This window comes from Tenebrio molitor, chromosome 2 (genome assembly GCF_963966145.1).
Source record: "Tenebrio molitor chromosome 2, icTenMoli1.1, whole genome shotgun sequence".
In the NCBI taxonomy this organism is placed as follows: Eukaryota; Metazoa; Arthropoda; class Insecta; order Coleoptera; family Tenebrionidae; genus Tenebrio; species Tenebrio molitor.
Genome location: NC_091047.1, coordinates 962,769 through 978,614, shown reverse-complemented (window position 1 = coordinate 978,614; position 15,846 = coordinate 962,769). Strand labels below are relative to the sequence as shown.

The following is a 15,846-nucleotide window of genomic DNA, read 5'->3' as shown; positions in this document are numbered from 1 at the left end:
CGGCTGCGTTAATTCGACGCCTTATTTCAAAGTTATTTCGAAAGTGTGTTGTGAACGAGTTCATCTAGCTACTTTTCCAATGGTTGTTTTATTTAAAATTTAATAATGTAGTTTAAATTCAATTTTTATTTTCTTGAGTTGGCGGCCAGTCTGGGTAGTAGTCCCAATCGACGTGTCTAGTTGTGATAATGTTATTGTAAACGTAAGAGGACAACTTCCTAGTCCTGGGTCTGTCAGGGTCGTCAAAATCGACGTAATGCATGCCAAACCTTTGCCTGAAACCAAACAAGAATCATCCGGAACAAGTTTTTGTGAGCAATCTCACGTGTATCCCGCCATCCATTCGAAATTATCCATCAGACTCCACGCCGTGTACCCGATAACATTGCACTCTTCTTCGTTAATGGCCTTGAGAATCTCATACAAGTACCTCTTGTAATAGTCGGCTCTGTCGTAGTCGTCTAGTTGTCCGTAATCAGAGAAGCCGTTCTCGGTGATCACAACCGGAGGATTGTCGTAGTGGTTCTTGATCCAGACTAGCAATCTGTTGATACCCCACGGTACCTCTTTCAACCAATCCGAAGCGGAACCAGGCCAAGACGGGTCTATAACACCTATGACACCGGTGTCGGCCCAGTGAGACGGATGGTCCCCGGCGCCTTCATCGGCGAAGTAAACCTTGTCCGAAGTGTAGTGGTTGAGACCCAAGAAGTCAAAAGTGCCTTTCATCATTTCTTGTTCGTCGGCGGTGAACTCGGGAAGGCGGGATTGGGGGAAGCCTTCGGCAAGACTGTTGGCCTTGACTCTTTCGATCATCACGTCGGGATAGTTGCCGTAGACGATGGGGTTGACGAACCAGCCGTACTACTCAGGAGCACTGTCAGTACCAACTGAGACGATGATTCACACTTACGTTCATCTGCATGTCTACTTCGGAGGCTTGTTGGTCGGATTCGTTGTCGGGGTTGTTGGGCTCGTGCCAGGACGAATCTATAGCGATTCCGACTTGGCCATTTTGTTCCGCTTTGTAGTCGCTCTCGTAGAGTCTGTAGGTCCTGCCGTGCGCTAGGAGGACGGTGTGGGTGCACTCGTAGCCCCCGACCCCCGGATTGGTTATGAAAGGGGCGAAAGTACCTCCAGAGTAGCCGCCTTCGCAAATTTGAGTTATCTCGTTGACAGTCATCCAGTACTTGACTCGATCGCCAAAGTTTTTAAACAGCACTCTGGCGTAGTCGACGAAGTAGTCTGCGAGTTTCCTCTCGGGCCAGCCACCTTCGTCTTGGAGGGGCTGCGGCAGGTCCCAGTGGAACATGGTAACGTAGGGCTCAATGCCGTTGGCCAACAGCTCGTCTATCAAATTGTTGTAATAGTCGATTCCGGCTTGATTGACTTGGTCGGCTTTTCCAGTGGGTAGTACCCTAGACCAACTGATGGAAAATCGGTAATAATTCACACCTAGATCCTTTAGGAGTTGGACGTCTTCTTTATATTTGTGGTAGGAGTCACAAGCTATGTCTCCATTGGAGTTGTCAGCCACCCAGTCGGCATGATCGTGAAGACCTCGGTCCCAGATATTCTCGCCTTTACCGTCTTCGTTCCATCCTCCTTCTACCTGGTAGGAGGCGGTGGCGGCGCCGAACAAAAAACCATCAGGGAATTTATAGTCGGGGATGTCAGCGAGTGTGATAGTACTAAAACACAGTGGTACCAGTCGCAGACTGAAGACTTGATGGAACTTACCTCGCACAAATAACCAACAGAATTGCCTTCATGATTGACCACCACTGTCGACTGTCGAGAAATGGGAGCCATTTATATAACCAGAATTATCTGAATTTTTATTTATCGCAGAATTATTACGAAGCTTTCCTTGTGATAATTTTAGAAGTAGAGTGCAACTGCTTGCGCAATACAACTCCCACTCTACTTTTATTTTGCTCGGTGCAATTTTATTTTGACAATATTTTCGAAGTGGTACGACTTTGGTACGATTGGGCCAACCTGTAATTTTTTCATTTATTCCACAGAATTGGCAAAACACTTCAAGTACTATTCCTAAACGAGACAAAATCAGATTTGCGATGACAAACAAAATGCTATCGCCCGAGTGGTACTTCTCAGATCTGACGTTAAGTGGTCTAATACCACCACGTGTTTACACAGTAGGTGTATTTTTAGCAATTAATGGATAGATAAATGACAAATTAATTTTTTGAACGAGCTTTGCGAAATGGAAATCTCTCATTTGAATAAATGACAAAGCAAAGTGTGGTAGGTACCGCATGCACTTATCACAGAAATGCAAATATTAAAGTAATTCAAAGTGAGAGCGCAAAACGTACATTGTTGAAATACTGAAAATGAACAAAAAAGATTCTTGGACACTCATAAATTCATAATACAGTTAATTCCTTGGTGTTTGAATAAAAACAAAACAAAACTGATTTTATTCAAAATTCGTCTAACTAAATTTAGAGGTAAAAGTGCTTGTACACTTGATGTAAGTTTTCATTCAACACAATTTCAATTTGACAATTTTTGCAAAGCGGTACTACCTTCGTACGCTTGTACCAATAAAAAATTCAGAGACATTTCTTTATTTATGCTACGATATTTGATCGTTTGACAAAATAAGATACAATCGGTTGAGTGGTACTTCTCCCATCTAACGTTTCAATCAGTTTGAAACCTATTGATATTGCAGAAATTAAAGTGTGGTACTGCATTAACCCATCAGGGATAATAAACATTTTCTTCCATGATTATTGAATTTTAGTGGTTTTTGCTCACTGAAAATAGTTAGCAAAGATGGCAATTGAATCACTAGTGAGGAAATAATATTTTCGCACTAGTGAGCAAAGTGAATGTTTTGAGGGTTTGTGGATAGAGGTCGCCAAATATGTTATACTGAAAATTTTTTAATCTGTTTTTAAAATTCGGTGTGATCAAGAATGACTGAATCTGTTGGTAACAATGAAATTTGGCAAATTTGAAATTTACCATCAAAGGTTCATTTTTGTAATAACATAAACATAACTGGCATAACCAAAAATGTTTTTAATGTCGTTTCAAGTTAAAAAAAATCCGTTCAGTGCCAATTACGAGACAAAAAACACCAGTAATTTTCAATTGTTTCGTTGCCAACAGACTCAGTCATTGTTGATCACGCTGTAAAGTTGACTCAAGTTGCAAAAAACCACTTGTCATTTGCAACAGCATTTTTTTCATATTTTTGAACCAAATAAAGGCACAAACGGACCAGAAAATCATAGTTTGGGTTGGATATTTTCCATATAAGTACAGTTTTAAAGTAATTTCAAATGATTAATGCCATAAAAGTGCTGTTGCAAATGCCAAGTGGTTTTTTGCAACTTGAGTCAACTTTACTTTCTGAATATTAGTGACTAAATCTTGTCTTATTTTTGACTTAGTTAAATTTGTAACCTGTTATTTACATTTCAATTGACGAAAAAACGTTAAATTGGTTGGGGTAAACTTCTGGGAAAATTCATGCTAAATGCATTGTGTGTTGGTATCACTGATTAAACTAAAATCAGTAAACCAATCATAAACACGCAACGCCTAACAACATAACCTCTTTTGTTTCGAATTTTGTTGATCCACGTTTTGTTTTGAAAAACTGTATTCGTGAGTTCCCCGTTGGGTTAATTTTGTAGAAGTTATTGTTTCAGTGATTTTAACAGTTATGAAAAATAGTGATGCAGCTAGATAATGATAGGTATGTACAGTTTACGTTAATATAACCTCATTTTGTACTGTTGTCATGCTTTTGTCATTTTGATTTATTTACATTAAAAAATAGTGATTTGCGGCATAATAAGGGGTAGGCAGCAGGTGAAACCGATGATTTAATTACACTCATTGTAATTAACTCAAAATTCAAAAAGTGACAAAAAAATGCGCCCGAAATTTCGATTCTGCGACTCTTTTTTATGATAATGGAAAAAAAATCAGATTCAACACGCATGAGCAAACGTGTATTTAATCACTTCCGTACTCGTGATTAAATGTATACTCCGTACGGTGATGGATTATACGTTTTTAAATTCTAGTTCCAAAACATAAAGCAGTGAAAAATACTAAACTCTCCATCTGAATAGACTATTTCTTTAAGTGAATGCGCAGTAGCAAACTCCGCCTATTTTCGTACAACTCATGAAGTATCAATTCTATTGTCACTAACACAGTCGCCAAAAACACAATGTTTAACTGCACCGTAATACTTTGCTCTAACTTTACCCATTTTAAACAGTTTTGAAGACTTTTTTATCATTATTTTTATTGTTAATATTGTGAGGTTAGGTCACAAGCTGACATGCGTCTGACAGGAGTTGAATGAAAAATGGCGCATGCGTGTTCTAAACCTGCGCCGTGAAATACCCTATTGTTTCACGTTATGCAGAAAACCGTTGTATCCCTGCAGATTAATTCCCGCCACACTACTCTCTGGGTCTGTCGTCTGTCAAAAAACGTACAATCTCTTGAATCTGTCAGAGTGGGGAGTACCTATACTACTTTGCTCACTTGTATTGAAAATAGCTATTAGCTTTTCAAAATTAAAAGTAACCCAGGCTCTCTTATAGTCATATCCTTATCTTTGTCACAGTCACGTCTTACATTGCTTTAGTGCATGTAAAATGCAGTTGCATAAGAGACATAAACAATGAATTTTTTGCAGTTTTTGTCTTTGATGCAGCATTTGCGTAATTTTGTGTTCGCTCTTGAAAGGATTATTTCTCTGACGAGTTCATCTTCACCACTTCACCGGCGATAACGCCGCGCATCAAGCAGAAAGCACGTGGAACGAAGACGGTAAAGGTGAGAGCATCTGGAACGGGTGTCGAAGGGTATCGAGACGTGCTTTGGAGTATAAGATAAGAACACAGTTCTGAAAGCTATCCACGATGAAGGATACACATCTTGGAGTTTGATAGATAACTTCGAGTGCAGGGCTGGTTTGACGTGGGTTTCGTAGTAACTTGTTTTGGAAGGTTTTAAAATGTTGTTTGTTTAACAAAAAGTTCAATTTGCAACTTCAGTGATCTTGAAACGACGAGAACTAAGAAATCGTGTTATTTACAATAACGTAATTATGACGAGGCATATCGATTGATCGCATCATCCAAATACTATGTGAAGAGATAAATGTGAGGGTTCCAAAATAAAAAAAAGATTAAGTAAATAATTCTCGTAATTTATTCTGGCTTACTGAGAAATCGTCCTGAAACCACGACCCCTTTAATCGGTTAATTTTATTAAGAATATAGTATAGAACGGTTTATGTACACATGAAATGCATCGGAACTCAGTCCCCCGTCGTCTCCTCCCTGACGCCGTCATCCACCTCGGTGGGGTTGATGATCTTGTCGTGGACAGTCCTCAGGTGCCTCAACAGATTGCTCTTGACGTTGAAGCCTTTGTAGCACAGCTCGCACATGTACGGTTTTTCCCCCGTGTGGGTGCGCTTGTGGATCAGCAAGGAAGCATGAGAGGGGAACTTCTTCGAACAAATGGTGCAAGAGTTCTGTGCCGGTCCGAACGACCTTGGCGTTTTGATCACTTTACCGGGAGCCGTCTTGTTCGACAGGTGCAGCTCGAACTCGGTGTGGGTGTTCTGGATGTGGTGGACCCATTCGGCGGGCGTGGGGAAGTACTTCTGACACAGGTCGCAGTGCAGCTGGGGGAAAGGTGCGTCGGTTTCGTCGTCCTGCAAAAGAAAAACTGTGAATTCCTCTCGGTTTGTGGTCACGGAACGGCCTCACCTGCGAGCTCTTGCCCCGCCTCTGCCTCTTCGCCGGCAACATGTCCGTGTGCGTCTGCACGTGCCTCACCCATTCTGCTGGAAGCGTAAAAGTCTCGGTGCAGAGCTCGCACGTCAGCGGCGAGTACAACCCCTGCTCCTCCCCGTCCTCCATGTAGATCTCCGGCTTGATCGTCATCTCCGTGCTGAACACTTCCTTCTCGTCCACCAGCTCCATCTCTGCGTCGTTCACCTCGCTCCACTCGATCGGCTCCTCTTTGATCACGAGAAACTGCAGCGAGTCGTTGCTTTGCTCCGCTTTCTCCGACTCCTCCGAGTCGTTCTTCTGCGCTCGCTTCTCCTCCTCGGTGCTCTTGATCACCGAGTTCTGATTGTTCTTCGGCTTTTTCTTCTCCTCCGCGGGTTTCACCTGTTTGTCCTTCCCGTCGCTCTTCCCCTCGTACGTCTTCATCACGTTGATGGTGTAGTTGAGCACTTTGGGCGGCGAGTTCGCCGCCTCCGGACTCTCCTTCTGGTCGGGTTTGGCCGCTTGTTTCGACTTGTCGTTCTTGTGCGACACTTTCACCAGGCGGTTGTCGTTGTTCTCGTCCTCTTTGGGGCGCCACAGCCCTTTCACCTTGAGGATGTCGCCGCCGCGCAGGACCGGCTCCAGGATGTCCTTGGAGACGGTGGCCTCTCCGCTGTACATGTACTGGATCAGCGTCTTCATGGTGCGGTAGTTGATCTCGGGGGGCAAAATGATCATGAGGGGCAAAGCCGTGGTCACCCGGGGCTGCAACTTGAGGATCTGGTGGAGGTACTGGCTGCAGGCGGACAAGACGAACCGGTGGGCCATGATCTGGCGACCGTCGATGGTGACGAGAGCTACGTCCGCGAAGGACTCGTTCTGGAGGGAGGTGGCGATGCACGAATGGAGGTAGGTGCCGAAGGAGTGCCACTTGAGCTGGTAGTTCTCGGCTATCTGGTCCATGGCGGCTGCCAACAAGAACGATAATATAAAAACGCCTGACAGATAGGCAACCAAAAGCACTACGCAATTCGTTATTTTACTCTTTGGGGGTGTCACAACGAAATTAAAACAAAACCAGTTCTTCAGAATGAATGTGGAATACCTGTTGCCAACTACGAAGCCGCCACGTACCTAATTATCATTTTTATCAGTCCCCGCCGTCGTGCAGGATCATTTTTACGGCAAAATATTGATTAGAGCTAATGCAGAACGTAAACAAGAAGCTAGGACGGACCGGCTCGCTCGGTGCACCCCACACTTCGATGCAAAAAAGCTGCAGCGTCGCCGTTTATTTGAATGAAGCGTGTGGCGGCGTGCACCGCGACGCCGTCGTCCTGGTCAGCTTGAAAAACGCGGGGACAACACAGAAACGCTTTACCTTCTGGTGCGACGGCTTCAACACGAACGCATCACCGTAGGCTGCTGCACCACTCGTACAAAAGTGAATTTGGCCAGTTGCAGATGCCGGCATAAAAATCGATAAAATCGGTCTACCTCTATTGATTTCATCCAGCCAATCCTGGACAGCCATTTATCCTATCGACCTGACATCGCTCTAGTCGCGCACTCCATTTTATTGATTTACTACCTCAAAATTGTATTGTTTCGTCTACTTAGAGCCGTACGCGGCGCTATTTCGTCTAACAATAACAAAACGAAGGGCTCACGCCGACGACTACGACGACGAGGTGGGGTAACAGGGATTTTGTTGGGGTCCGGGTGGGGACGGGGACGGGGTGCAAAACTGAACGGGGAGGTTTTGGCGGGAGCTGTTGTGCCCGAGAAAAAATTATTAAATGTTCGATTGTGAGAGTGGTCCACTTGCAAATGTCAAATCAATTCCAATTTCAAACGTGGCAGCGTGCTGACGTCAGGGGTAGTTTTTTTAATGCCAACTCGCTATTTTTAAAGCCACACATTGAAGACAACGCAACTTTTAGAAACTTACAACGAATCTGAGACAGTTTACACGAGAAATTAATTAAAAGTTGCTCTTTGCTATTCCACCAATTTCTTATTATTTCTTATTCGTTCTCAATACGTTTATTTCGCTAATTGTTGATTACTTTTTTCTTTGCATTTCACATGCTGGTTTCACTTTATAATCAATATCTGTGCCCAAAGTATATACATATTTAATTTAAAGATATTAATTCAGATTTAGAAAAATACTCTGAAGGACAGGAAATTTACGCAGTCTACAGAAGTTGCTTTTTAGCACGCGCAATACTCTGGGTAGCTGGTTCACTCAAAATCAAACACGTTTAAGTATACAATACTGATTAAATTAAATATTTACATCCTTAAAGAAAATTCCTTTTATTTAAACAACCGAGATATACAGTGTTTGATTATGTAAATTACAAGCTTCTATGCACTTGACCATGATTATTATTACTTATTAAATAGCTTTGCACCCTCAACAATCATCATTATAAATTATAACTGTGGATTTGCTCCGTTCGTGTCTACCGAAGAGGAAACACCCCTTGCGTGACAATGTAATTCATTCAGTCACAGATCAAACCGTTCGTTGTGAGATTTCCACCGTTTACAAGATTCAGAATTGTTTTGTGTTAACGCTTTTGCTTTAAAACGTGTGCTGGAAAGGGAAAATTGTGCAAAATATCCCACAAAAAGGTTGCGTTATTTTACGTGTAAATTTGGTTGCATAACTACCATTACAAAAATTCGCCGCTTGTCAAAGATGATATTTTACAAGCTTTGAATTGTTGTAAAGACTCATTGGTCATTGACACCTGGTACCAATAATAATAATAATAATAATAATATTTTTTTGCATCATTGTTTGACCAACTCCCTCCGTCCGTTTATTCTGAAACCTTGGTTCCTCCCTTTAATTCTTATTTGTTAAACAGAGAACAATACGCTAAATATCATGATTATGCATCGCACTACTTCTACGTCGAGAATTCTTCAAGGTTTTAACCCGGGTCTTTCATTATTCTTGTTAAATAAATTTGCACTGTTATTTCTTACGCGAAACTATTGTTCGCAGAGGATCTTAACATTTTCTATGGTACACCATAGAGATGAGTGTTAAATACACACCACTCTTGTTGGTTAAAGAATAAATATCCCTATAGTCTACTGTAGTAACTAGAGATGATATAAGTTGGTACGACTGAAACGACAGTTTAATTTTATCAAATTGACGAACACCAAGGCGATCTTTCGAACACCCATTAACATTTATAGTAAAAATAATGTAAGAAGTCCCATATCAAATCTGACAGTGGCGTTAATATTTCTGTAACTACACTCAAAACAAAAAAATCAATTTTATAGTAAATTGAGGGGCTGTTTTTTGCACATTAAATAATGTCTATGTTGAACATATAAATTTTTAAAGTTTCTTACCTTTTCGATATCTTGCAAAAGTGAAAATTTTGTTTGAATTTCTCAAATGAATGACGTCTTAAACGTAGATTTATTGTTTTGAATGTATGTACTTTCAAAATGTTTGCTCATTACCATAGAAACATTCATTAGTTCGCATTTTTGCCACGGGACTTCTTACATTATTTTCACTATAATTTAATATTATTCTGCGAAAAGAAAGAAATTTGATTAGCAACAGATTAAAAATTGTCTTTACCCGGTGTGGGGAGGAATTAAAATCTTAACCTAACACTTGATGTTCCTTTTGATCAAAATTCAACAGCGTTGCCAGTTGCCACATGTATTTTCCGACTAAATTGCGATGTTGCGATGTTGGTAGACGTTTGATACCCAAACAGCCTATAATTCATTTAAATGAATATTTTAAACAGTCAGTTTTATTGTTAAAGTAATTAAATTATATCTTAATTGAAAATTGCAGCTGACTTCTTTATTATTTTTTCTTTGTTTTTCTTCGATGCGAAATGGCCACTTTGATACTTAATCTTTAAATCTGACATCTATATTGATACTCTTATCAATGTACATCAGAACCTGATAAGAACTGATGCGCTTTTCAGTGCCATTGTTGTCGAAGTAAAAATACGCAGCTTCCGGCCAAAACGAATTCACTTTCCCGATCCTAATCTCTCCACCGTAGCTGATCCTTCCGACGTTCATATATCCGTAAGCATCTTCGTGACCTCCGATAACCGCATGCTTGTCGATCAGCTCCAGATGAAGATTCGTGTGGTTCGCTTGCATCCAGTAGAAATCCGCTTGTTCGCCGCACAGTATCTAGCGAAAACACTTTTTTCAAGCTTCACAAATCTTCTGCTACTCACTTTGACGTATTTGTCGATCTTCCTCACTCCTTTGTACGTCACGTACACTTCCTTCACTCCGGGAAAAATCTGCGTTACTATCAAGCCCGCATCGTGGACGTACGCCTGACCGATGTGGACGTTCTTGTTGTTGATGTCTTTACCGGCGATGATCGCATCTTCGGGTGTCTCTCCGACGTACTCGCGCCAGTAATAATCTGAAGTGGGACTGTTCAAATTTGCGGTTGTTTCTAATAGACTTACCTTCGAGTGGACAAGTGTGAGGTCCCAAAGAGAAAAATATTGTGATGAGGGTTACGAAGAACTTCATGTTGGCTCCGCACGGTGGTGTGAACTGTTAATAAAGTGTTACCGACAATATTTTTAGGAGTACCGGTTGGGGAAATCCAAAAGGTATCTTGGACCACTAGACTTCTTTATTACCCAAGTGCAAATTGTTTAAAGCTGACAACCTTGACGCATTTATCTGCGTGCGAGCGTGCGGTTTGCAAAAATAAAACGCTTACAGTATTTGTTAAGCATATATTCACATGTCTAAATTGTGTCGTTGTACATGAGGATCTGGTACGAGCTGCTCACTCTTCGCTCTACACCGTTGTCGTTGAAGTAAAAGGGGGGGTTATGGACAACGCAGGTATTGAGTTTACCGATTTTGACTTCACCATCGCGATTTATCCTTCCGATGCTCGTGTAGCCCCAACCGTCTTCGTGTCCTCCAATTAATGCGTGTTTGTCGACCAAGTCCGAGTGAAGACGGCTGGGGTTAGACGACATCCAGTAGACTTTCTCTTGAGGACCGCAGAGTATCTCAAAGAAACATCAATCATTATCATGGCCAACTCCAGCAGTATTGTGTTACCTTGACGTATTTGTCAATTTTTTTTATCCCCCTCATGGGGACTAACACTTGGCGGACTCCAGGTGTTATCTGGACTTCCATTATGCCCTCATTCTTGATGTAAGCCTGACCGATGTAGATATTCTTACCGTCGATATCTCTTCCTCCCACAATGGCATCTTTCGGTATTTCTCCGGTGTACTCTCGCCAGTAGTAATCTAAACTGTTCTTAGTTGCTTGTTAATGTGCGTTCCATTCACTTACTTTTAAAAGAATAAGATGTTTGACAAGTGAACAAAACAAAAATTGCAACACAAATTGCTCGCGTCATATTGCCAAGACTGGAGGAACGTTTTGATTGCAATTTTGTAAAAATGTCTTTTATATACATAATCGTATGTTCCGATAAAGGAAACAAAGTTGTTTGCAAAATTTTTCAACCAACAAACATTGATAGTGCTTATCTGTGTTGTCTTTGCACGTTGACCGAATTGTGAGATGTTGTGATAGTGAGGAACAAGTGTTGAAGGTGGAAAATGAGAGAATTTGTATCAATTTGTGTTATACCCACACAATATTTTTAGGAGTACCGGTTGGGTAAATCCAAGAGGTATCTTGACCTCTTGACTTCTTTATCACTTATGTGCAAATTGTTTTCTTGCAAATAAGTCGACGATCTTGACCCATTTATCTGCGTACGAGCCTGTAATTTGTAAAAATAAAACGCTTACGTTATTTGTTAATAAGTCTATATTCGCACGTCTCAATCTTAGTCCTTATACATGAGGATCTGGTACGAGGTTTTCACTTTTTCCTCTACACCGTTGTTATTGAAGTAAAAGTAGGGGGTATCGAGAGAGTAAGAATTGATTTTACCGATCTTGACTTCACCATGGTAATTTATCCTTCCGATGCTGGTGGAGCCACAACAGTATCCGTGTCCTCCTATGATTGCGTGTTTGTCGATCAGGTCCAACTGAAGATTTCTGGGGTTAGTGGACATCCAGTAGACTTTCTCTTGAGAACCGCACAGTATCTGAAACAAACATGAATTTTCATGGGGCACTCCAACCAAGAAGTACTTTCTCACCTTGACGTATTTGTCAATATGTTTAATACCATGCATGGTAGCTGATACTCGTCGGACTCCAGGAGTGATTTGGACCACTACCAAGCCCTCATAGTGGACGTAAGCCTGGCCGATGTAGATACCCTTGCCGTTGGCATCTTTTCCTCCCACAATGGCATCTATGGGTATTTCTCCGGTGTACTCTCGCCAATAATAGTCTAAATCTGTTGTTAGTTGGTTGTTAATATGTATTTCATTGACTTACCCCTAACAGAATAAGATATTTGACAGGAGAACAAAACAAAAATTGCAACACAAATTGCTCGCACCATATTGTCAAGACTGGAGGAACGTTTTGATTGCTAGTGAGAGAAAGGAACTTTTATACATGTTCCGATAAAGGAAAAAAAAATGGAAATATTTATATTTCTAAATCAAGAGTAGAGTTTCCCAAGACGTAAACCTGATACAAATAATTTTATCTCTAACCTCGGATTTGATCCCGATTAAAACCAAAGCAACGCGTATCATCATTTTTATTCAAATCACCAATACAGAATTGTGGTAATAGATCTTTCGCTGAGTTCTACTCGAGCGGTACCTCTAGAATCGTCGACGAGAGCTACCGGTACCACTTCTTCATTTCTATTCAAGATGACGACAGAGATCCCGTCGTCGGGTCGTTGGAAAGCTACAAAAGTAACATTTGTGATGTCCGAACGCGCATCAATCCTCACAGAACCCATCGGTACAAACTTGGAAAAGTGTCCCAGATGGTAAAACATGGGTTGCTTGTAAAATTCGCCGCCTGTAGCGTTGATGATTATGGGGGAATCGACGAAATTGTTGATGTATGTCGGTCCTCCACCCAGATCCAGTACCATGTTCCAGTCTATCCAACCGCCGACCCAATTTGATACGTCCTAAAAGTCAAATTAGAGTGGTAGTTTAGGGGATTGGATCGTACCTGTATTATGTCGTTGGAGTAGGACTCGCCACGTTCCCACGAACCCAGTACCACCGCTCCGTTGCAGGCTTCAGTCGCCAAAATAAACTTTTCGGGAAAGTTGTTGTGAGTGTCGGTGAGTAAACTGGCCGGAAAGAAGACATTCGCGTACCAGTGGACGGCAATTCCGTCGATGTATCCGCGAGTGGTGTTGTCTGATAGAGCCTGGAAGATTTGAAAGTCAATCGAGTATCTTTCAAAATGTCTTAATTAGTACTTCGTCTAAGAACCACGGCAGGAACATTCTCTGGTCGTCCAGGATCATGATGTTGATGGCTGAATGGTTCGAGTTTCTTATGCTTGGGCCTAAATTGTTCAAAATCCATTTAGCCATCTGAGTCGAGTTCCAACCCACGGTATTAATTTGATCTAGAGGTGCCATCGCCAGACTGGGCTCGTTCCCAGTGGTGATGCCCCAAAACTCTATTCCTTCGCTTTGATAAGAGTCTAAGAACTTGACAAAGTAGTCGGCCCACGCCTGGTACATCTCTTCTAGAAGGAACCCATAACCGGCGTACTCCCCATTGGTCTTCATCCATTTGGGAGCCGTCCAAGTCGACGCGAACAGTCTCAAGTTATTTTCGGTCAAATCTAGCGCCTTCTTCATGAAAGGAATCTGCGGAAAATTACGCCATCAAGTTTGAAACCCTTCAATATCTCAGTACTTTGTATTGGTGGTCTTCGTCGGCTAGTGCAAAAGTTGACCAAATCCTCGTCGACGTCACCGTCATCGTACGAATAGCCGCGGGTCGAAAAATCGGTACCACCGATCGGTACCCGACACAAGCTGTACTCGATTCCATCGTCGGCGAAGTACGACCTCAAGAGCTTCTCTTGGAGTTGTTCGTTCAAAGAGTCGAGGTTGATTCCGGCAGCGTCGGTGAAGGCGCCGCCCCATCCCAAGATCGTTTGGAACTTCTGGTCGGCGTTTATTCGAATTTGATTGGTGGAACTGTTCGATTGTTCGAATTGTCCAGTTGTTTGCTCGAATCTGGAACCGGATTTGTTGGAAGTGTAGATTAAGAGTTGAGGTTTGTCCACCTTTTCTGGTCTAGGAATGGTGTCGCAATGGTCCGAGTTGCACACGCACACGGTACCACCGTGGTCGAAGTCTCTGCTCAAGCAGTCTTCGGCTCGGCAGTACCCTAGTACAAAATCGTTAATGTTTTACTTTTTGACATCATTTTTTTTTTAGAAGACAGATACTCACTTGCCATATATGTCACGTATGACATATTATTGTGAAGGCTTGCAAGCATGTTTTACACAATAAAAATAATGAAAGACATTTTGGCGACAATTTTTTTGTCCGTCAGTATACATTTGGTTGTTTATACCACGACCTTCTAAATAGTCGAGACGCAAACGCTCTCTCCGGCCTGTTCATTTGAGCAAAATACCATTATGCACTTGTAAGCCGTTTGGCGCTAGTGAACGGGGGATTTGAGTTCGGAACCACGCGATTTGAAACTTGGCTTTCTGTCATTGTGTTGTCACTTTGTCGGATAAAGGCATTTTAATCGAAATTTTCGGTTAGTTAAGCATATTAATTGCATAGATAATCGTTCCTAATATACATATTCTTAAATACAACGAAATTTATGGAGATGTGAGTATGAATTTAATTATTTCACGGAATTCAGTACTTGCTATAATACCCACAACATTGGAAGTAGATGAAGGAAAAGAATATGAAGATTTAAGCAGGCAAAGAAGTGTTTGCGGTGACAGAGAATGTTTCAGTCGGGATCGGTACATTAGCAGCACTATTGGAAAGGCTTGCCTACAACGTTATGTTAGTGAAGAATATTTTTCAAATACATTTTAAATTATTGCAAGTCCATTACTGATTAAAAGATTTTTGAAATCCCTACCTGGGCAAATATTTAAACTTTCTGAAGCCAATTCATTAAATGTTTTTGTCTTTTTATAATCCTTACACGTCTCCAAATAGCATTTTACATGCCATCTTTTTGACATTTAACGTTTCGCGCCAATTTCGGCGCCGGCAAAGTAGCGCCAAACGGCGAACGCCGAAAACTGGCAAATGAACAGGCCGGAGAGAGTCAAGCGTCAAGCGTCTCGACTATTTAGAAGGTCGTGGTTTATACAAACAGACATTTCGCAAAATAAGTTTGAATGATAGTGTTTTACCGGAAAACGTCTTAAATGAAGAAGAACAAGCTTTAAATATCTTAATACCGGAAAAATCGAAAGGCAGGAGGTACTTATCTGAAATCATAGAGACATTCAAACAATGGCAGGATCTAAATAAGGTTGCAACTGTAAATGAAAGTGATGTTGGCGCATTTTCATGAACTGATAAGTCCTCATAGTGAGTTTCGTAGCGTATTTATCTATTTGTTTATACAGTCGAAGAAGCCCCTCATCATTATGGACGTACCACTCGATACTACGAAGTGCAGTTAATTTTTACTATGGCATAGCTCCGTCTATTTAAGGAATCATCATTGTTTTTAGTTCCGTCTGTTTGAATTAATAATGAATAAAGTTAGGTATTGTCCTTCATTTGTTGATTGTTGTTGACATGTCACTGTGGCAATATTACCCTACAGCATAACTGTACTAGTACAGTTATGAGTTATGACTCACCTACCATCCAACTTTTGTGAATGTAAACCAAGACTTACTATACTGAAACCGATAAATAATTTAACTGACCAGTTCTTACATGTAGATTCCGCAATTCTGTTTTTGCGTGACACACCATTCAAATTCCGAAATCATGAACTGATCCTGTAAATCTAGCATTGATATTTATAAATGTTCTTTTGTGCATCACAAATAATTTGTGTTGAGGCAAAAAAAAAAAACTACAGTTATTGTATACCGGGTGATTCAGATTGGTATTCGCGGCCCTACATCTTTTTTGT

The 15,846-nt window shown here is 41.3% G+C and overlaps 2 protein-coding genes and 1 pseudogene across 2 annotated transcripts; all 3 read right to left on the bottom strand.

Annotated features, from left to right (window-relative positions):
• Positions 1-69: 69 nt before the first annotated feature.
• Positions 70-1,867, bottom strand: LOC138123170 (myrosinase 1-like). The gene is made up of 4 exons (XM_069037737.1): positions 1,741-1,867; positions 914-1,691; positions 326-864; positions 70-275 (listed from the first exon to the last, which is right to left on the bottom strand). Exons 1-4 carry the CDS (start codon positions 1,770-1,772, stop codon positions 119-121), a joined length of 1,506 nt encoding a protein of 501 aa, XP_068893838.1. The 5' UTR covers positions 1,773-1,867; the 3' UTR covers positions 70-118.
• A 3,327-nt stretch (positions 1,868-5,194) lies between these two features.
• On the bottom strand, positions 5,195-7,806 carry LOC138123172 (zinc finger and BTB domain-containing protein 24-like). The gene is made up of 3 exons (XM_069037742.1): positions 7,171-7,806; positions 5,784-6,757; positions 5,195-5,728 (listed from the first exon to the last, which is right to left on the bottom strand). Exons 2-3 carry the CDS (start codon positions 6,750-6,752, stop codon positions 5,327-5,329), a joined length of 1,371 nt encoding a protein of 456 aa, XP_068893843.1. The 5' UTR covers positions 6,753-6,757; positions 7,171-7,806; the 3' UTR covers positions 5,195-5,326.
• Positions 7,807-11,609: 3,803 nt separating this feature from the next.
• LOC138124989 (putative glucosylceramidase 4) lies at positions 11,610-14,169 on the bottom strand (annotated as a pseudogene).
• Between the last annotated feature and the right edge of the window lie 1,677 nt (positions 14,170-15,846).